This window comes from Lissotriton vulgaris, chromosome 3_1 (assembly GCF_964263255.1).
Source record: "Lissotriton vulgaris chromosome 3_1, aLisVul1.2, whole genome shotgun sequence".
In the NCBI taxonomy this organism is placed as follows: domain Eukaryota; kingdom Metazoa; phylum Chordata; class Amphibia; order Caudata; family Salamandridae; genus Lissotriton; species Lissotriton vulgaris.
In genome coordinates, this window is record NC_141689.1 from 1,060,765,719 (window position 1) to 1,060,787,091 (window position 21,373).

The window sequence follows — 21,373 nt, forward strand, 5'->3', positions numbered from 1 at the left end:
TGTCCTAAATTCTATAAACAAATAAACCAATCATTCTGAAGACGTTCATTAAGCATTGAGCGTGGGTTTCAAGTTCATCCTTGAGGGCAGAGTGTGTAGCTATATTCACACTGTAAAGGGCTAAGATCTTTAGACTTTTTTTTCACAAACAAAAGAACAAAAAAAGTGTAGTTATAAGAAGGATAAGAAAAAAGCCATTTTCATTGTCATGTGTTCTCTTCATGATTTTGAATATGTGACCTTAAAGCTGGTGAAGGTTGCTTCCTGAATCTGGCTCAGTTCAATCAAAACATCTGTTCTCATTGCAGGCATTCAGCACGGATCCATTCTCTGTTGGGTTCAAAGCACTGCAGACAAGACCTTTCTTGTCAGCTCTTGCTGGCCTTAGTACGTGTACATCAAGTAAAACAGCAGGCCCACATTTCATTACCGTTTCCCAGCCAGCCAGGACACTTGACTGCTGTGAAGATCGCTGTTACCATGTCATGCAATCAAACCATGGAGAGAGAAGGGACTACAAGATGAACCCCGCAGAAATCCCACACAGCAATGGCATTGAACATTGACATACTCATCTGTCCTTCTTCACCTTCAACTAACCTGGATTTAGATAGTGCTCCGCTAGCGACTGCAAGCTTGTGACGTAACATTTGAGAGCTTCCTCAAGGTTGGCATTGCGCGTCTTGACCTTTTCATATTCGTCAGAATGAAAGCAGAAAAAGGGACAGTGGAAAAAAACACAACGAAAGTGAAAGTTAAAAGCTAAAAAATGGAAGTCATGTAAATGAAAAAAATCCTGTTACAGGGCTTGAAATATCAAACAACAAACCATCACTCAAGACATTCAGGGTCTGATTCTGAGAGTTGTTTGCACATCTAAGTGGAAGCGGTGAGGAGCACAAATGCCTTGACTTACAAGTCTAAATGCACCCTTGGGATTCACAAAATATATACACCTGCAAACGGAGTTACTCATGCATTAAATCCCACTAGTATGGTGTAATTTTGCATTTGTGAAAATGGGGGAACATCCTTTACCACGAAACTTTTACAACGTGGTACCGTTACCACGCAGCTTTTACAACGCAAGTCGTTACAACGACTTGCGCTGGGGGGGCCCTCCAGGATAGGGAATAGTTTAATTTACTATCCAACTCCTTCCCTACTATCCACGGGGACTGGAGTTGGAATAGTAAATTAAACTATTCACTATCCAGCGCCCCCCAACGCAAGTCGTTGTAACGACTTGCGTTGTAAAACCTGCGCCATAACGGTACGCGTTGTAAAAGCAAGCGTTGTACCGTCATACATCCGTGAAAATGTATGCAGAGAGTTGGGCTTTTCAGGGTGGCAATGTCTTGAAAGGATGGTGTATCCCAAATCTGCATGCATTCAAAGCATTAATTTAGTTAAAGGCAGGAGTAACTCCCTATCCAAGTTTAGAAAAAGGAAGAGAATCCTCAAAACAAAGGGGTGTAGTAGAAAGGATTTTACCAAAAGAACAAGCATTGGCATAGCCAATAGGTTTCGCTTTTGGGAACTTATAAGTATTTACTTATGCAGCACAATATCCTTGGTGCAACAACATCAACTGTTGCATGGCTAAACACGTATAAAGTCCCAAAGGCGAGACCTATGGGCTATGCCAATGCTTGTGACTATTGTGTCAGTGCAGAATAAGCCAAATGCGTTCAATGACCTCATTACCGGATGTCTAGGTGGCCGGAAAACAGCATCCAGATGTGCCCTGCAGTGTTCTGCAAAACACACAAACTTGTATCAGCAGGAGCTGCCTGACGAGTCATGCTGGGAGCTTGTGATCCTCAGACCCCTGCCTGTCTCCTGTTCTGTCAGCACCCGGAGGTGGCCAGACTGACAGACACAAGGCCACCTCTGGGGCCTGCCAGCACGGCCGAGCATGCCTGATCCCCCACGCACACACACAGGCAGAACTTGTGTGCATTGACGGCCAAGCGTGGTCATGTTACTGTCAGGACATCCTCTCCTGCGTGGAAGTAAATGGTTAACATTGTACAGTGCGCACAGTGGGCCATTGTTTGCCAGCCCTTGGATTTCGGGATATAGAATTTTTCAAAATGTTTAAATAGTTCACACGAACAACTAGGATGTCAGTATTGAGAGGGTTTGTCTGGTAGAAACTGTCTCTATCCTCAGCAGGACTGGAGTAGAGGGAGGCAGGACCCCCAACAGATGCCCCCACCCCACTGACTGCATTATGCCCTTCCTGGCATGGGGGGGGGTCTGCAGGGCGAGACCACTGACCCCTCAAAGTGCACCCACCAGGGTAGGAAGGAAAAATGTGTTAAGAAGCAGAAACCGGTGGGACTAGGATCCTCAAATTAGATCAATAATGCGCTTTTTATCGATTTACATTAGGAGTAAAGATGAGAATAGGACAGATTGGGGAGGGAGCGAGGGGAAGTGGATTCAGCGAAAGGAGAGGGGACAATGGGACAGGAGAGGGGCAAGGGTAGAGGACAGAAGCCAGGGGATGAGAGATGGGAATAAGGGGAGCGAGGAACGAGTGTGAGGGAGAGAGTGACACACACAGAGTGGAACTGAGGGAAGCAGAAACACGCAGCGGCAGGGAAGATCCCTGAAACAAAGAGTAGAAGGAGAGACTCGAAGAAACAATCAGAACACTGGAAAAGAGTCGGCGACAGAGAGCAAGAAACAGAAGGAAAGAAAGAGGAAGAAAGAGTGACAAGGGCAGGACCCCGGAAGAATGAGAGAGGGAGGGGAAAAGAGAGAGAGACAGGGGGAGAGAGAGAGTGAAAGGGAGGGACCACGGAAAAATGAAAGCGAGAGCTAGGGAGAAAGAGAGAGAGAGAGAGCGAGAGAGTGAGTGACAAGGGACAGACCTTGGGGGTGAGGAGAGAGGGGGAAATGGAGAAAGAGGAAGGGACTACAGAAGAATGGCACAGAGGACCACAAGGCGGGGAGATGGGGTCAGAGTGGAGGGGGTTGTAGAGAGAGGCAGACAAAATGAAGAGATCGAGTGAAAGCATAACTATTGAGACTAAACAAGAGAGTATACCCATTGAGGGCGGGGCGAGAGGGATGAGAGAAAGACGCATGGACATGTGTGCAGTGAGATGGGGAAACACTGCTTGTAAAGCTCCAGCAGAATGTGTAAATAGATGAATAAAGCAGAACCACACTAAAGTGCATGAATCAAGATCATTTGTAAACAAGCCCGGCTTTGAAAGTGGTGCGGGCGCCAGCGCCAGCGCCCGCCTCAGCGATCAGTACATCTCTATAGGTTTATCAAACTCCCTTTGAAGTACCTTTAATATTTTGATTAGTTCAAACAATAGCCTATCCTTCATGGAACCGTAGCTATTCATCATACCCTAGTCACCTGCATGGAGCACCAAACCCACATCTCACAAAAGGCCCTAACTATACACCATATGCCCAGACACTGAGATGCTTCCATGGCCTAAACGAGGCATGCCCACATAGGTCTCCTGATATTATTCAATCAGGCCCACTTTGGGAAGAAACAAAATAGTGCAGCAATATTTTGGCCTTGGGAAAAGCTTGTGGGGAAAATGCCCCTTGCAAACCATGTGTTGGCTGTCATGTTGCATAACTAAACACAATTGAAGCACCTATTACTGAACGGCTCTCTGCATGAAACGTACTGTTTGAGCTTCAAAAAGTGGGCCTGATTACTTTACCTACGATCGCTTGAAAGTGGAGTGTTGAGGTCACACCCAAAAAATCAAAACACCTTGAAAAACAAATTCTAATGGGTTAGCTCCGTAACAGCAAAATCCAGAGAGCTTATTTTTCTGCTGACAGTATATCATACGCAGTTCACTAGCTGCACCCATAGCCTTGCTGCATGCGTGGTCCACTCTTTACAACCCTCGTAGTGCACAGCGGCCATGAAGCACACCTTATCTGTGCACCACACCTTTGCGTTGCGAGGATGTGGCTAAACAGCCATTGTTGCCAACTTTGGAACTGTGGAAGCAGGTTCAAGTCTTTGAGATGGCTCAGCATCTTGTGATTTTGGGCAAATCACTTAATCTCCCATGTCATAAAACAAAAACGAAAACAAAATTAATGTGACCTTGTGAAATGAGGTCGTGTAAAAAGCTCCAATACTTTCAGCTCGAGTTCCCGCAATATAAAACTGCAAAAAGCACACCCTGAGTCAAAGACTCCCCTAGGAGCACAGTAAACTTAGCCTCGCACGCCCTTAGCAAAGACTCAGGCCTTGAATTTCTGTGAGGTGTTGCACAGCTCGATCATTGTGCCATCGGGACCATGTGTTGTTTGCTGATTTGACGCAGCAGTGGACGCTGAAATGGCATTGTGTTCTGGTGGTTGCACGGCGCTTTTTTGCTCTAATGGTCTGCCATATGCAAAGGAGCCATAAAATTGTCCTGCGTCCTAGAAATTGTCTGTGGAAGTCTGGGATCTGAGCTAATACCTTTCAGCTCAAGACTTGAGGATTGTCGTCGCTGGCTGGGGGCGCACGCAGCTGCTCACTAAGGGCCAAGGCTAGTCCGCCTTTTGTGTTTATGCCCTGTTATATACTGGGCCCCTCTGCTAACCTAGGTTCAGGGCAGGGATCGTCATTATGCAGCACTGAGAGGGGCCTAACAGGATGAGTTTAATGGTTCTCGCTGCGGACACTCGAGGGCTGTGTGTGCATGTCGTGTGTGCATGTGGCGTGTTGTGCATGTGGGTGCTAGAATTGCTGGGGTAAGCTCTTGAAGCAATGGAAGGTGCGCTTGTCAGGCTGATCCGATGAGAGGATGAGGCTGGGCAGTGGTTGCAAAAGTGAAGCACACATATTTCAAATTAACGCAGACGTGGAGGGGGAGATGCGGAGGAGCGTTGAGAGAGCACTGAAAGCTGGCCACTGATAGGAAAATGAAGCTTACGAGGAGGGAGTGGGAGAAGGGAGGTCGTATGTGAGGGGATTCACACGTTTTAAGGCTAAATGAGCCATTGCAGAAAGCCAGATGGCCACTGTACAAGTCCACACGTGTGTAACCGCAAGTTGGAGGCTGGCAAAGCCTTCGGTAGCACTTTAAAAACCCAGTTACTAAATGTCTCGCCAGAGCAGCATATGCGCTGGCTCAGGCGAGACCTAAAAAAAGAGAGAAGACTAAAATATATATATAATATATATATATATATATATATATATATATTCACAGAAAAAACCATAGGTTATAGTGGATATATAGTTAGGAATTTGCATTTACAAAACCTTGAAAATTCAATGAAAAAACCATAGGTTATAGGCCATATATAGTTAGGAATTAGCATTTACAAAACCTTATTTTACTCGCATAAAACCATTGAAATTCCATATATAGTTAGCTAACTATAAGCGCTAACTATATATCGCGCAGCCGCAATCCACTGCTGATGATGTCACATATTACATCATTCATGACATGGTCAGTGACATCACTGATGACATCACTGATGACATCTCAAATGACATCACTGATGACATCACTGATCACAACATCCAGTGATTGTATGTGTCTGTAAAGTTTAAATATGTTTCACATATTGAAGAATGAGTGGATGTATAAGTGTCTGGATGAAGAATTTAGTAGGTGCATGACTGACTGTATGAGTGAGTGATTAAATGTGTCTCACTGAGTACATGGGTTAGTGACTAAACTGTCTTAATTCGTGCATCAGTATGTTTGTTGTTGTGTAAGCTGCTGCATGTGTTGATCAGTAGCTATAAGAGTAGCCATATGGGTTATTGATTGGTTGCCCAAATATTTGAATGGGAGGCTGAGTGTGTGTGTGGGTGGCTGGGAGGTGCGTGACTCTGTGCATAGATGTGTAAGCAGTTGATTCACTAGGAGTATGAGTTCAAGAGTGCATGTGGAAACAGCTATATGGGCGGTTGACTGTGCATGGGTGTGTTGGTGAGTGAATGGATTTCTCATTGCTACATGTGCAAGTAAGTACGTATGTAAAACACAATACATGTGAGAGTTGAGATATATAAATAACTGAACATAAGAGCCAGTGAATGTGTGACTGGCTGTATCGATCACTGTGAGCTTGTATCAGGGATTATATAAGAGAGTAAATATGTGTTATTATATGTTTGAATAAGTAAGATGTGTATAACTGTATAGTTGAGGAAATGGAGGTGTGATTGATTCTTTGCATGACTGACTAGGTGTGTGAGTAAGTCCATGGATGAGTGACAGTCTGTGAGTGTCTGTTTATACTGAGTGTATGTAAGATTATATTAGAGTCTGAAAAGGTTCATTGTATTATCACATGAGTGATGTGATCAGTGATGACAAATGAGATGTCATCAGTGATGTCATTTGAGTTGTCATCAGTGATGTCATCAGTGATGTCATTTGAGATGTCATCATTGATATCATTTGAGTTGTCATCAGTGATGTCATTTGAGATGTCATCAGTGATGTCATCAGTGATGTCACTGACCATGTCATGAATGATGTAATATGTGACATCATCAGCAGTGGATTGCGGGTGCGCGATATATAGTTAGCGCTTATAGTTAGCTAACTATATATGGAATTTCAATGGTTTTATGCGAGTAAAATAAGGTTTTGTAAATGCTAATTCCTAACTATATATGGCCTATAACCTATGGTTTTTTCATTGAATTTTCAAGGTTTTGTAAATGCAAATTCCTAACTATATATCCACTATAACCTATGGTTTTTTCTGTGAATTTCATTGGTTTTTTAATAGCAAATATGAAAAGCTTTAAAATGTCAAGTACGTGATAGATAAAAACATTTTCGTATTTATGCACGCTGATGTGCTTTGAACGCTGCCCCCCCCCCCTCCCCTCTTTTGCCTTAGTAGTACTCTCTCTTTGCAGATACAGAAGGGTAGTTAACGCAGGCCTTTACCCCCGTTGTAATCCGTCGTACCTCCTTGTCTCTCCATTTGATTGATTGTTGTCCAAGCATTTACTGTTTTAGAATTGGTTCTCTTTGGATCATTCTCTATTTACAAACAAGCACAAAGTCGCAATACTCTGTTTAGTCTTTGCAGATAGTGAAAAATCGTGTAAAAAAATAAAAGTAATCGAGCAAAATCAGTAGGCCACTAATTGGATCTCTTTTTGACCTCGCTAAAATAGAAATATTAGGAACAACCCTTCTTGAGAAATACGAAAATAGTGAGATGAACTGAGCTCCACACCATGAGGGCTGCAAGACAGCTCAGCTCCATCACCCATCCCGCACAAAATAATGACAAACCCTATGCAAATATTAAAAATATAGAGAACACACCAGCAAAGAAATAGGGTAAAACATTTTATTAAAAAACTATTTACATAACGTTGGTTTATAAGATGATGTCAGTAGTGGACCGATGTGTGAATAGATCGAAAACAGCACAAGGCTCCAAGATCCGGATAGCAAGCTCCTGGATGTTGGGTGCCATAGTTTAGAGTTCTGAATTTCAGCCTTTTTCAATGCCTGTGCTTTGTTGAATCAAAATGGCGGCTTGACACAAAGCTGACTCAAGCGTTGTTACTGATGCTATGCAGACCAAAACTGGTTTTCAGTTTGTAAATTTTTCTAGATTTTTCAATCCAAGTTTGGTTGACTTTGTAGAACGATGGCTTCAGATTTTCAACATACGGTGTGGTGGCGCTGACTGGGAGGGGGCGCTTCGCTCCTGCCCCCTCCCCAAGTAAGATTTTCATACGTGAAAGTACGTTAATGGTTTTGGTCCCTGAGATGCTTCGATGTCACTACCATTCTCAAATAGCATAAGTCCTGGATGTTGGGTGCCATAGTTAAGAGTTCTGAGCAGCGCTTGTAACACTGTCTGAAGCTTATTTCCACCTACTGCAGCTTCACTATTCTCAAAGTAAGTGAGTGTCGTTTGTGGACCTGACTGCATTAGAAAACAATATATGTTACCTTCCTAAACAGCTTGACGGAGGCCCCTGAGGGGCGCTGTGATGGCCATGGACTCGGAGAAGACGCTTGGCTCCGACACCCTCCCCAAGTCTTATAGCACTGGTGTAGCCTGAGATCGCCCCCGACATAGGCGGCCGGCTCCCGGGGTCCGGCGGTACTTTTTGCCTTTTGATGACTCTTCAATTCTGGACCTTGTCCCACAATCCGTTTGACCTGAAGACAAGCTGTAGTGAGGCGCCCCTTTATCGTTTTAGTTGCCATTCCGCCCGCTTTTGCTACACTGTGCCTCTTCCGCCATTCAGCTGTTTTCCGCCCGCTCTTGCGACTACAGCGTCTCGCTCACCATGTAGTTGAGATGCGCCCGCTCTTGCGGTGCAGCGATAGGCGGCTGCCACAGGACTCTCAAAATGGCGGCCGGCTCTTCGGTTTTGGGCCTGGTCCACTAAAATGGCCCTGGGACACCTTGGAACTCGGACGCTTGTCTGCTAGGGCTTGGATCCCATTCTCGAAAAGCGTCCCCTCAGCCGTGAAGATTCTACAAAAGTCTTGGGGGCCTCCGACTCCCGCAGGCTTCTGGTGGGGAGCGGCTGCCATGATTGCTCGTGGAATGGCCACGACGGAGCTACGAGATGGTAGTGGTCTCATGCTGACGCCAGCTTTAGTCTGAAACATCCAGAAACACTGTAGACTACCAATTCGATCAGTTCCGGTAGCGCCCCAACATGACCCGGAAGAGAAGAACTTGCCCTCCCCTCTTTGACTGATGGTTCTTGTTGCCTGTCCCCTCTGTTGTCATTTAACAGAACTTTTTGGACTGCTGAAAGGGGTTGTGTTCTGAACGCTGGTTGGTGGAGACATTTAGACTATATTCTTGACCTACGTTGTCGCGTAATGCGTTTTATGACACGCCGCGTTAGCGCACCCGGAAGTGATCCGAGGCGCGGCGCGCAGCGCGTAACGTAAGCATAACAGGTCATGTGACTTGTTAATAAAACTTTTCATTGGTTCATTTTACTTTTGTTAATTTAATGATGAAAAGCTTGGTCATATGACCTAAAAATTACGCTTTTTATTATTTTCGAACAATATTTTTTTTTCAAACATATGTTATAATATTCCAGGCTAATGTACTTTCCCGGAAAATTTACAACTGTCTTGCAAGTAAAATATATTCCTTTTTCGAGAAAAAGGGCGTTTCTTCCTTCCATGACGGAGCCGTTGAGTAAAAGAGATTCGGCCTGCTGTCTTAGTCGCCGATACGCCTGATTATCAGATTCTTATCGACCACTTTATGTTGCAGACATGAAAAACACAACTGCCCTTGACCATTTATCTTTACTGCGTTCCTACATATTATACCTTTTATCCGTCATGTAATTGGACTGCTTTATTTCACTTGCCTTTTACTGATTCGAAAACAGTCACTAAAAGTAAAAACTTTACAAATGAAAATACTACTACCGTGTTTTGTTTTAAAAACCTTTATTGTGAAAATGTCAGTATACAAATACGGGCCTATAACCACGTGGGCCGGCCACGGAGCAAACTCAAATCGTATATGATGAGGAGACATTTACACTGTAGAAGAACGTAACGAGCGGGCCATTAGGTGACAAGAACAAAGGTGTCTAACAGTTGCGGTATCGGTGGACGTACATTTTGTAATTAAAATACGACAGGGCCACTTACAATAACATTTTCTACATATACATTTGCGGGCAAAGAGTTACGAGTCCCATTTATACCGGCGCCATTTTGGGCGAGGCCGGGCAGGTCCAAGATATAGTCAAAATGTCTCCACCAACCATCGGCCAGACCAGAACCCCTTTCGGCCCTTTATGTTACAAGATGATGTCTTCCATTCAGAAAATATTGGTGGCAGCATTTTGAAAGGAAACAGAAACAGCCGTTCTCCTAGTGAGTTTCACATTGTTACATTTAGGAAGAATGTTGAAGAGTAGTATGTGGAAAATCTGAAGCCATTTTTCTACAAACTCTCAATCAGACTTGGATGGAAAAAAAAACCTGAAGAATGTACAAACTGAAAACCAATTTTTGTCTGTATAGCACCAACAGTAACGCTTGAGTCAGCTTTGTGTCAAGCCGCCATTTTCATTCAATCAATAGCGTCCCCCTGCACACATTCAGGGACCTGGTCGTGTCTTCAGATGAAACGCATTGTAGGAAAAGAAGCAGAAAGGAAAAGGAAAAAAGTTCCGCCGGACCTAGTGAAGCTGCAGCAGGTGCAAATAAGCTTCAGACAATCTTCAACTTACTCTGATTCGTATAATAAACTTCAGATAGTCTTACAAGCACTGCTCAGAACTCTCAACTGAGGCACTCAACATCCAGGACTTGCCATTCGGATCTTAGCGCCTTGTATTTTTGTTTTGTTCTTGATGGAGGGGAAACAACAAAAAACAGGCATTGAAAACGGCTCAACTGGAGCAAAAAAAAAATTACTTCTTGGGTGCATTAGGGCATTTATGATTTTCGAATGCCGTATTCATCAGGTTGATGCTCATGTTGCCATAGGACAGCATAGCATTCACCTTCTTTGATCCAGGAGGGATGGAGAAAAACTGCCAGATGAAACTTGAAACTTGGCCATCCAGATCTCGGCGCGTTCGACTCACTGTACCGCAACAGTGACCGCAACTCAGCTGGACACGCCGTCTTTCGGCGCAGCATTGTAGGATGGCCACACCAGTGCGGCAATTTGCTAGACACCACCTCGGTGCCATCCGGATCTCGGCGCGTTCGAGTCACTGTACCGCAACAGTGACCGCAATTCAGCTGGACACGCCGTCTTTCGGCGCAGCATTGTAGGATGGCCACACCAGTGCGGCAATTTGCTGGACACCACCTCGGTGCCATCCGGATCTCGGCGCGTTCGAGTCACTGTACCGCAACAGTGACCGCAACTCAGCTGGACACGCCGTCTTTCGGCGCAGCATTGTAGGATGGCCACACCAGTGCGGCAATTTGCTGGACACCACCTCGGTGCCATCCGGATCTCGGCGCGTTCGAGTCACTGTACCGCAACAGTGACCGCAATTCAGCTGGACACGCCGTCTTTCGGCGCAGCATTGTAGGATGGCCACACCAGTGCGGCAATTTGCTGGACACCACCTCGGTGCCATCCGGATCTCGGCGCGTTCGAGTCACTGTACCGCAACAGTGACCGCAATTCAGCTGGACACGCCGTCTTTCGGCGCAGCATTGTAGGATGGCCACACCAGTGCGGCAATTTGCTGGACACCACCTCGGTGCCATCCGGATCTCGGCGCGTTCGAGTCACTGTACCGCAACAGTGACCGCAATTCAGCTGGACACGCCGTCTTTCGGCGCAGCATTGTAGGATGGCCACACCAGTGCGGCAATTTGCTGGACACCACCTCGGTGCCATCCGGATCTCGGCGCGTTCGAGTCACTGTACCGCAACAGTGACCACAATTCAGCTGGACACGCCGTCTTTCGGCGCAGCATTGTAGGATGGCCACACCAGTGCGGCAATTTGCTGGACACCACCTCGGTGCCATCCGGATCTCGGCGCGTTGTGCTGCCTTCGGCCTATTCGCACATCGGTCCGCTACTGACGCCGCCTCACGTGCCAACGGATTTTCTACGCTTTTTGTAGCCCTATGTCGCATAACAGGTCATGTGACTTGTTTATAAAACTTTTCATTGGTTCATTTTACTTTTGGTTTCCTAAAGATGGAAGGCTTGGTCATATGACCTAAAAATAACACTTTTCATTGGTTTAGAACATTTTTTTTTTCCCAAACGATGAAAGCCCCACCTTGTTTCTGGATCATTCAGACTGAAGCTGGCGTCAGCATGAGAGCACCACCATCTCGTGGCTCCGTCGTGGTCATTCCGCGAGCAATCATGGCAGCCGCTCCCCACCGAAAGCCTGCGGGAGTCGGGGGCCCCCAAGACTTTTATACAATCTTCACGGCTGAGGGGACGCTTTTCGAGAATGGAGCCCAAGCCCTAGCAGGCAAGCGTCCGACTTCCAAGGTGTCCCAGGGCCATTTCAGTGGACCAGGCCCAAAACCGAAGAGCCGTCCGCCATTTTAAGAGTCATGTGGCAGCCGCCTATCGCTGCACTGCAAGAGTGGGAGCAACTCAACAACATGGTGAGCGAGACGCTGTAGTCGCAAGAGCGGGCGGTAAACAGCTGAATGGCCGCCACCTGGGGAGGCCCGTTCACGCCGCCTCCCCACCCCCCCCCCCCCGGGCCGCCGCACGCCAATTTTCGGAGCAGCATTGTAGGATACCAAAACCAGTGCGGCAGTTTACTGGACATCACCTGGGTGCCTGTCGTACATGTTGTGTCAGCCATGTGACACTGGACACAGACCGCTACTGACGAGGCCTCCCCCCGCACCACCCGGGACGCCCCACGCTGTTTTTCTGTGCTGCATTGTAGGATCCCTAAACCAGTGCGGCACCCAGGCGACATCACCTGGGTGCCGTCCAGAACTCTGCACGTTGTGCTGCCTTGGGACTATTCGCACAACAGACCGCTACTGACGAGGCCTCCCCCCGCCCCACCCGGGACGCCCCACGCCAATTTTCGGAGCAGCATTGTAGGATCCCTAAACCAGTGCGGCACCCAGGCGACATCACCTGGGTGCCGTCCAGAACTCTGCACGTTGTGCTGCCTTGGGACTATTCGCACAAAAGACAGCTTCTAACCATTGTTGCTTTTTGTGTTAATAAATGTTTAAATGTTTTTAGTTTTTGTTCTGTTCATTATCGTTAAAAGTTAATAAAGTTTTATAACCTTACTTTGTTGGAGTGTTATCTATTTTTTGAAAAACGGGTGAATGGGGCCTTGAATCGGGTTATTGTCATGTGTGGGCTTTGGAAGTGTGCTGCTGCAGGATCGGACATTTCAAACTCAAATGCACGTTCTTTTTCTTACCTTTCCGAAGCATGGAGCGCAATAGCAGGCAGAGAAAGGGTGATGCACGTGTTGAACACTACCTGACCTGGCAAGTTGCTGGCAGTGCCCCCCCGCCCGCTCCTGAAAGAGGGCACACACACACCGCCGCCCCGAGTACTTCACAAATCTTTAAAAGACCATGCGCTTGTTCATGAGGCTTAAATGGTTTATCACCTCTTCTAGAACCCCTACATCGACCCTCTGACGTTTCATGGAAAAATTACCATGTAACACAATACCAAGCCCTATCAGCTGAAACCCCCAAGGAATCGTGGGGCATATTATCAAGGGGGTTTATCTCCGCTTTTTTGGCTTTAAAAACCATGAAAGCGGAGATAAAATTATTTCCCTATTATCAAGCTGTCGCTAACACCAGTTAGTGACACCTAAAAGGAGATAGCGACCATCTTGGGCCCGGCTTTGCATGTCAGTGATACTTATCACTAATGACATGCAAAGTGGCGTGCCAAGATGTTAGCGACTGGAAACAGTCCCTAACATCGCTACCTTCTATTACCAACTTTTGGAGATATTCGCGCTAAGCGCGAATATCTCCAAAATCTAACACCTGCCCTGAGCAGTTCTTAGCCATGTTATCCAATGGGAGGTGGATAACATGGCTAAGAGCATTAGGTCGATAATACATGAATATCGCTGACTTTTCTGCGATAATAGCAAGGTTTATCTGCGATAAAAATCGCCGATCTGCGGCGATAATTTTTGTCTCTAAACAAGTTATAGACAAAAATTATCGCTAGTTGTTAGTAATATGCCCCCGGGTTTTTGCTTGCAGAAATCGGGAGGCGGGAGACTAGCACTGAAATCAGTACTCACACGCCTGAATCAGGAGAATTGGCATGTCTGAATTCTCTACAGCTGGGGCCATAAACTACATCCGCAGGGGTAGGTGATAGCCTGGGACCAGCCTGGCATCTAAAATGGCTGCCGTGCACGACAAAATTGTGGCATTCGAAAAAAGGCAAGATGGCGCAGCCGCTGGAAGAGATATATCAACATATATCAGCCTCCTCAGCCACCCTCAGGAAACATAGGGGATTAGGATATGTCTCCCGCACCCCCTTATACCTAGTACTTTAATTAACGAAGCACAAAATGGCGAATTCCCGTTTCGCTACCAGTTTGCGGCCCAGTTCGCGGCCCGTGAAGCGCTTCTACCGTGAAAAATCATTTTTTTTTTATTTTCCCCACGGGACCCTTTAATAACCCCAACAACATTCCTAGGGGGTCAAGAGGGGGATACCTTGCCCCCTTTCATTAAATTCCCCCTTAGTTTTTCACCTTTTCTTCTCTCTCGATCCTACCGAGAGACAAGATGGCGGCCGCTCCGGACTGTCACGCAGCAAAAAAAAAAAAAAAGCTCACGCACAGCCGCTGGAAGAGATGTATCAACATATATCAGCCTCCTCACCCACCCTCAGGAAACATAGGGGATTAGGATACGTCTCCCGTACCCACTTATAACTAGTAATTTAATTTACGAAGCACAAAATGGCGAATTCCCGTTTCGCTACCAGTTCGCGGCCGCGCTTCTACCGTGAAAAATCATTTTTTTTTTATTTTCCCCACGGGACCCTTTAATAACCCCAACAACATTCCTAGGAGGTCAAGAGGGGGATACCTTGCCCCCTTTCATTAAATTCCCCCTTCGTTTTCCACCTCTTCTTCTCTCTCGATCCTACCGAGAGACAAGATGGCGTCCGCTCCGGACTGTTTAGAATGTTGACAGACACCGGAGAGCCAATCAGCTTGCTGCGCGCAAAGTTCCGATAAGCGAAAAGTAAGCGGACCGGATCGCTGCCCAGAGCGCTGTTACAGATATATATCTTGGTTTGAACGTTAATTTCTCAAAAACTACTGGAGCACATATATTGAGACCTAGCAAAGGCACATCGGGCTAACAGTCCCTACAATTTTGCCAAGTTTCGTGCAAATCCATTCAGCCGTTCGAGCTAAAAGTGAGTCCAACCGCCCTATGGAAAACTCAATGCAAAAAACGCGTTTTGGGACCCCCCTTTTTTCTCAGCCCCCCCTTGACAAAACCCCACCAAATTTTCAGGGGCTGCTCAGAAACAAAATGTGCCATTTTCCTGAAAATTTCAGCCGATTCCATCCACAAACGCCAAAGTTATTAGACATAGAATTTTCAAAAGTCCCATAGGGAAAAAATTCTAACTATATATACCTACTGGCGAACGCCAGTAGGTAATATATATATATATATATATATATATATATCTTTGGTATCATGAATATGCACGTTTCTATAGATTCCTTAAAAAAACCTTACCCGCCTGCCAAATTGGATCCGAATATTTTCTGTAACAATTTTGTGTCACTAACAACTTTGTTCACAATCCCAACTAAGTAAAGGGCACATGCAACAGAACCAAATAAAAATAGAAATACTGGGAAAAAAAGAAAATCATGCTCTAGACTGGAAGAGGACAGGCCCGGACTGGCACCACTGATCTCTGGCCGTTTTCCTGGGGGCTAGCAGGATGGGCCCAATTTCACTGCGGTGCAGTCTGGTTTTGTTGCTGAGGGCAGGGCGGCTAAGTTTCCTGTCTGCAGTGCTGTGCTGTTTTAAAAACAAACAATGTACATCAAAGGATTTTAGAACGTGCTTCAAAAGCATTTGTTTTTGCATTTGGGTGGTTTCTGTCTCCTGCAGGCTTGCTACGAGCAGCCCTGACCTTCAGGGCTTTGAGAGTTAATGGGGGGGTCTACTGTTGCTTGCCTTAGAGAGACCAGTGCATATATGACAAAATAATCTTCAAAATTCAAAACAGAGAATATCCTAATATTGTAACATTTGCACAGCATTTCAGTTTAGTTTATTAAAATATACCATTACATTCAGTGGCAATTGTTAGAAGTGACATATTCTAATCGTGAACTTAAAAAGATTCATGACCCTACCACCACCCTGATGACAATGCTAGTTGTGAATCAAGAAGTAATCTGCTTTTTGCCCCCCCCCATACATGGCCTGAAGTGTTACTATAGTTAGAATAACATCATAGTCATTTGCTATTGTGCCGAGCACCCTCCGAACTGATGTATTTCAAGGGGCACTCGTGTGATGATGATGGAAAAGGGGGCACTGTGAAAAAAAAAAACGTATTTGTCTAGGATCATACAGTGTGGTCAAGAGGAACATTGGATTGAAGCAAGGTTTTTGTGCAATTCAGCCTATAATCCCATTCCCTATTTTACTTTATATCAAAGCTCAATTCGTTTAATTCCATGAGGAGCTAAATCAGTCAACTCTGTTAAATGCATGCATGTTTCATAAAGTTTGGTGGTGTTTGGGAAGAGTGATGTTTGATTGTGAAAGCCGAAATGAAAACTAGTACACCCACTCTTGGTCAGTTCCATGAAAAAATATTGTGTTGAAAAATATTGAGACGAATAAATAAAATGCAAAAACGACAGTTTACGTTAATATTATACTCCTGTACTCATTAGAGGAATGGCACAAATAACATGGAGGGGAATAACGTCCAAAGCATGATAAGAATATTGATTTTTCAATAACTTAAACTACAAAGTAATATATTCATAATCATACCTTAGTTACACATAATACAATGTAAACTACGTAGTTTTAACCATATATATGTGTTTTATATATATAATATATATACACACACACATGTAATCACTGAAAAAAACAAAGGTTACAGGCAGCGCCTGCTCCTCCGTTATGGCGGAGGAGCGTCGTTCCACTGCGCAGAAGCTTCAACCCCGTACCTGTGATCGAAATGTAATAAGAAGCTCTTAATCTGTCCAAAAGCTATAAATCTGTGCAGAAGCTCACCTGTGCTGGTATCGGGGCCATCGTGACGAGAGTCAGGAGTGGCGAGGAGGAGTAGTGGTGGGCACTGTAAATTCGCATGACAGTTTGGCCAGCCGTCGTGGGCAGGCCAAACAGCAGAGTGATGCAGGCTCTCGGGCCTTGTCTGAGCGGCGACCGACCCTAGCACTTCTCTCATGCATGAGTGCAGCGTTGGGATTTGCATCTGTGAGCCTGCGCAGTGTGCAGCAGTTGGAGGACCTCCAGGAGGCAAGGATCGGGGCAGGAGTGGAAGAGCAAGGCAGCGTCTGGGAGCGGTTGGTAAGTGCTCATTTATTATTTTGTTCCATTATGCTGTCAGTGTTTTTTTTTTTAAAGTATTTATCCACTGCTGACCATCATTCAGAATTGTTTGAGAGCAACCAATGGAGCCTGGTGTGTCATTTTCCTCTCGCACCATGACGAATAGGCCCAACCCGGTCCATGTCTACCTCCTTTCACCTCTTCAGACCAGAGGTCGAAGTGGGCCAGATCAGCAAGTCACAGCCTGCCCCTACTTCTTTCATTTCATAGATTCCATTCCCCTACTTTCTTATTTAAAACATGCCTCCCGGATGGCCGCAAATGCCAATGCCGATAGTTAAGGCTCGGCTTTTGGGGACAGGCGGAACAGGCAGAGAAGGAAAAGGACTCTGTCTCTTCCTTCGTGCCTAGAGAAGACAAGGATAGTGTCCAGTTCTCCTGCTGTTGGCAGTTGCCCCCCTCTCTTTGTTCCTCTTCTTCCCTCTATTTCTGTCTCACTCCTCCTCATTTAGTGAAAACCAAGACTTCAAGAAACAGGTATTAGTTTCGCTTTCCGCCTTTTGTGTATTTGCTCCCCAGTGAAATGGATCCGAAAAAGAAAAACACTTATGTTGGAAATGTAGTCTTTTTCTGACATTTTTCAATTTCTGAGTGCAGCCTCCGGGTGGTGAGAAATAAAGCATTCAAAATATGAAAAATAATTAACTAAAGCAAGACAGAGTGGTTGCAAGGTGGCCAGATTAATCTATTCACACCTAAACAAATTTTCGCCACTTTACAGTGTTTGCCAGTGAAGCGCTACTTTTGTTTTCTCGTCTTTCTTTGAACAACAATGTTGTCCCTGGGTGGGAAAGTGCACTATTCCTGAAGATACTGAAATACCTGCTTGAAAGGTGAATTAGAAAACAACATGTGTACAGGCGTCTGTGTGTTCACGAATGTGCCTTTTTTAAACCATAGTGCTTAAGTTTTGTAAGGATATAAGCGATGGGCATTGAAAAGGGTCCCTTCAACAGGAGGAGCTACGCGAGCATCCGAGATGACCGCGTGAGCACAGAGCTCCCCGGACCCTCGCCACTCTTTGCAACTTATCCTGACAACATCCTGAATTCTTGGACGGATTATTGAAGAGGAACCTTGGCTGATTTCATAACTCTTTTCAAATTTTAATTCGGACTCGGGGAACCGAAATTACATCGACTCGAACGTTTGAGGCCCACCCTGCTGCAAGCCGGGGACTTGGTGAATTGTGGGGCCGGGACGGAGTTGAATAACAACGGCAGAGGGGTCTTTCCCAGTAGCCCTACTCCAACTTTCGGTTTCGTGTCTGGGTCCTGGCATGGTCTGATTGCGAGAAGGTTCCGCTTGGTCGGGGATCTGTCCAGCCTCTGTTCAGTGTGATTGAGACTTTATCATCTACGCAGTTGGGTCAAGTCGTGTCTCTGCCTTGGCCACACGAGCCAGTTTTTGTGGACTGTTGGTGACTTGCCCGCAGGCAGCCATTTTCACTAGGTCTCACGGGCCCCTCCGGGGCGCATCTTCCAGCATGGCAGCCAGGGGCGAAGCCGAGAAACGGAAGACTAAGACGCCCCTTCGTGGGGGACCGGTCCAATCCAACAGTATGGACCGGTACACTCAAACCAAAGGATCCCCTGGAGTCACCAGCCGCACCCAGGAGGACGCCAAGGAGGACTCAACCGCCCCTACTGATCCGTCCCTGCAGGACATCATGGGCGCCATTACCAACATGAAGGAGACCATCGGCCAACAGTATGAGGCTCTCGCTCATAAAATTGACATGGTTGCCATCGATGTCACCCTGATCAGAGCCGACCTGTCTAAGACCAACGAGAAGGTGAAATCGTTGGATCTGAAGACTTCTAGCCTCACGGCCGATGTGTCGGAACTTCAGACCGAACTTGGTAATTTGAAATCAGCTAATGATCTTATGTCTCATCGGCTGGAGGATTTTGAGAATAGAGCAAGACGCAATAACATCCGCGTCATAGGTGTTCCGGAAAACCCGGAGACTCACTCAACGGATCTCCTGGTGGAAGATCTTGTCCTGAACCATCTTTCCCCTTCTGGACTGAGCAAATTCTTCGCAGTGGAGCGCGCCCATCGCGTTCCGGGTGGAAAGCCTAAACCGGGCGCAACTCCGAGGCCTATCATCGCCAAACTTTTTCATTTCAGGGACTGTGATGCTATCCTGCAGGCGTCGAGGGTGAGCGGCCCGGTGAAATTCCACAGTTAACTTTTACTCAGCTCGTCCAGAGGCAAAGGATGGGCTTTCAGGGTGTAAAGCGACATCTTCGGGACTTAGGATTGAAGTACGCGATGCTTTTCCCTACCAGGCTTCGTGTGGAGTACGAGGAACGGACATTCTTTTTCGACCGGCCGGAGAATGTGAGTGACTGGCTGGATTCCCTGCCTGGCCGGAACGACCAGACTGAGCACCCTGGTGGTGCCGAGGATGGTGAGCCTGTACAGAAATGATGCTTCGGCCCCTGATCTCCGAATACTAGACATTGCTCAACTGGGTTCTATTCCTTTTGTATGCACATGTTTCACTGCTGTTCCCTTCAGGGTGGTGGGAGGGGTCGGGCCTCTTTCCTCCTCCGGGGTCTTTTTGTACAGTGGGAAATGTTAGGGCGACAGGCACACTGCATGTTGGGGTGGCTTTTTAGTCTACTGCAGGGGTGCAGGGAGGGGGGAGTTGTAACGGGTGTTGGTTGGGGGGTGGGAAGGGGTGTTTGTGAGTGTGTTTTTCTTTCTCAAGGTGACGTATTGGTTTCTTCTATATTTCGAGTGTTCTGCTCTTGGTGTGGTGGCTCCTGCATCACTTGTTGGGATGGGGGTAGTGGGTTGAGGTTAATATCTTGGAATGTCAATGGATTGGGTGATCGCATAAAACGGGGGGGTGGAACTACAGTATCTGCGTCGCTTTGTCTCCTGATGTGGTACTTTTGCAGGAGACGCATCTGGTGGGAAATATGTGTCATGCCATGAATAGGTGGGGTTATCGCCTGGTCGCACACTCCGGGTTCACTACTGGTTCTACAGGGGTGGGTATTCTGGTCCGGTCCTCTCTCCCTCTGGAGATTGATGATCTAATCCTCGATGACCGAGGGCGTTACTCCGCCCTCACTGGTAGGTGGGAGGGTAAGACTCTTTCTCTGCTTACTGTATATGTTCCCCCGGGTCTCCAGACGCCACCTTCTCAGATATCAGCCGTGTGATGCTGGAGCTCCCTGATTGCACTCTCCTTATGGGCGGGGATTTTAATTCTGTGCTTTCTGGTACTATAGATAGTCACCCCCCCCAGGGATCTTCCTAAGTCCCAGTCATGACTTGATGGGTTCTTGGACACCTTTGGCCTGGTAGACTGCTGGAGATTGATGCATCCGATGCAGAGTCAGTACACCTTTCACTCTGGGGCTCATGGGAGTCTCTCCAGACTTGATTACATCCTTATGCCCGCTGCCCAGTCTTCCTCGGTTAGAGAGATCAGACACCTGGTCCGGGGCATTTCGGATCATTCTCCATTGTGGCTCTGCATGGACACAGGGGTGAACGCTGCGGGGCGGGTCGCCCCTGCTAACCCCTGGTATTTGCATAATCCCAAGACCCGTAACAGTTTGATAAAGTCCCTAGACCACTATTTCCTTGAGAATGAGGGGTCTGTTTCCTCTTCTGTGTCCCTGTGGAAAGCTTTCAAGACTGTTATTCGTGGAAAGGCCTTATCCTTATTTGCTGAAACTAAGAAAGCTAGGAATCAAGAGGTTGTGAGTCTTGAGGCGGAAATACTGGAATTAGAGGCTGACCTAGAATCAGGCGTTACCCATGACGGACTCCACGCCCTTGGTTTGAAGCAACTAGACTATAAATCCCTTGTCACGGATGCTGCCAAGAAGATGTACAGGGAGCAGCAGGGTAGACTGTACGATGTCGGGGATAAGGCGGGTAAATTGATTGCTTGGCTTGACAAGAAAGAAATAGCGAATCGTGTGGTCCCCGTGATTCAGACTTTAGATGGTGAGTGTGTGACTGACCCAAGTGAGATTGTGGAGTGTTTTGCGGATTATTTTTGTGCTGTGTACTCCCTGGTGTCTGATAGAGATGAGGAAGACTCCCATTCATTGCTGCGTGATATTGCGCTGCCCTGCCTATCCGAGGAGGACCGAGAGTGCATGGAGGCGCCATTGTCTGCAGATGAGATTGCGATCGCAATTCGTTCTCTCCGTTCGGGCAAGGCTATGGGCCCGAACGGCTTGCCTATTGAGCTGTACAAACTACACCCTGATAAAGTCGCACCATATCTTCGCGATATGTTCATGGAGTCACATGACCTTGGCACCCTCC

The 21,373-nt window shown here is 46.6% G+C and overlaps 1 protein-coding gene across 1 annotated transcript in view; it reads right to left on the minus strand.

Annotated features, from left to right (window-relative positions):
- The window catches only part of LOC147727391 (coiled-coil domain-containing protein 171-like), a 1,936,181-nt gene that overhangs the window by 1,366,339 nt on the left and 548,469 nt on the right, over nt 1-21,373 (minus strand). The window contains exon 7 of the mRNA XM_086963620.1: nt 601-688. Coding sequence (XP_086819746.1) covers nt 601-688 — 88 coding nt within the window. The remainder of the gene's footprint in view (nt 1-600; nt 689-21,373) is intronic.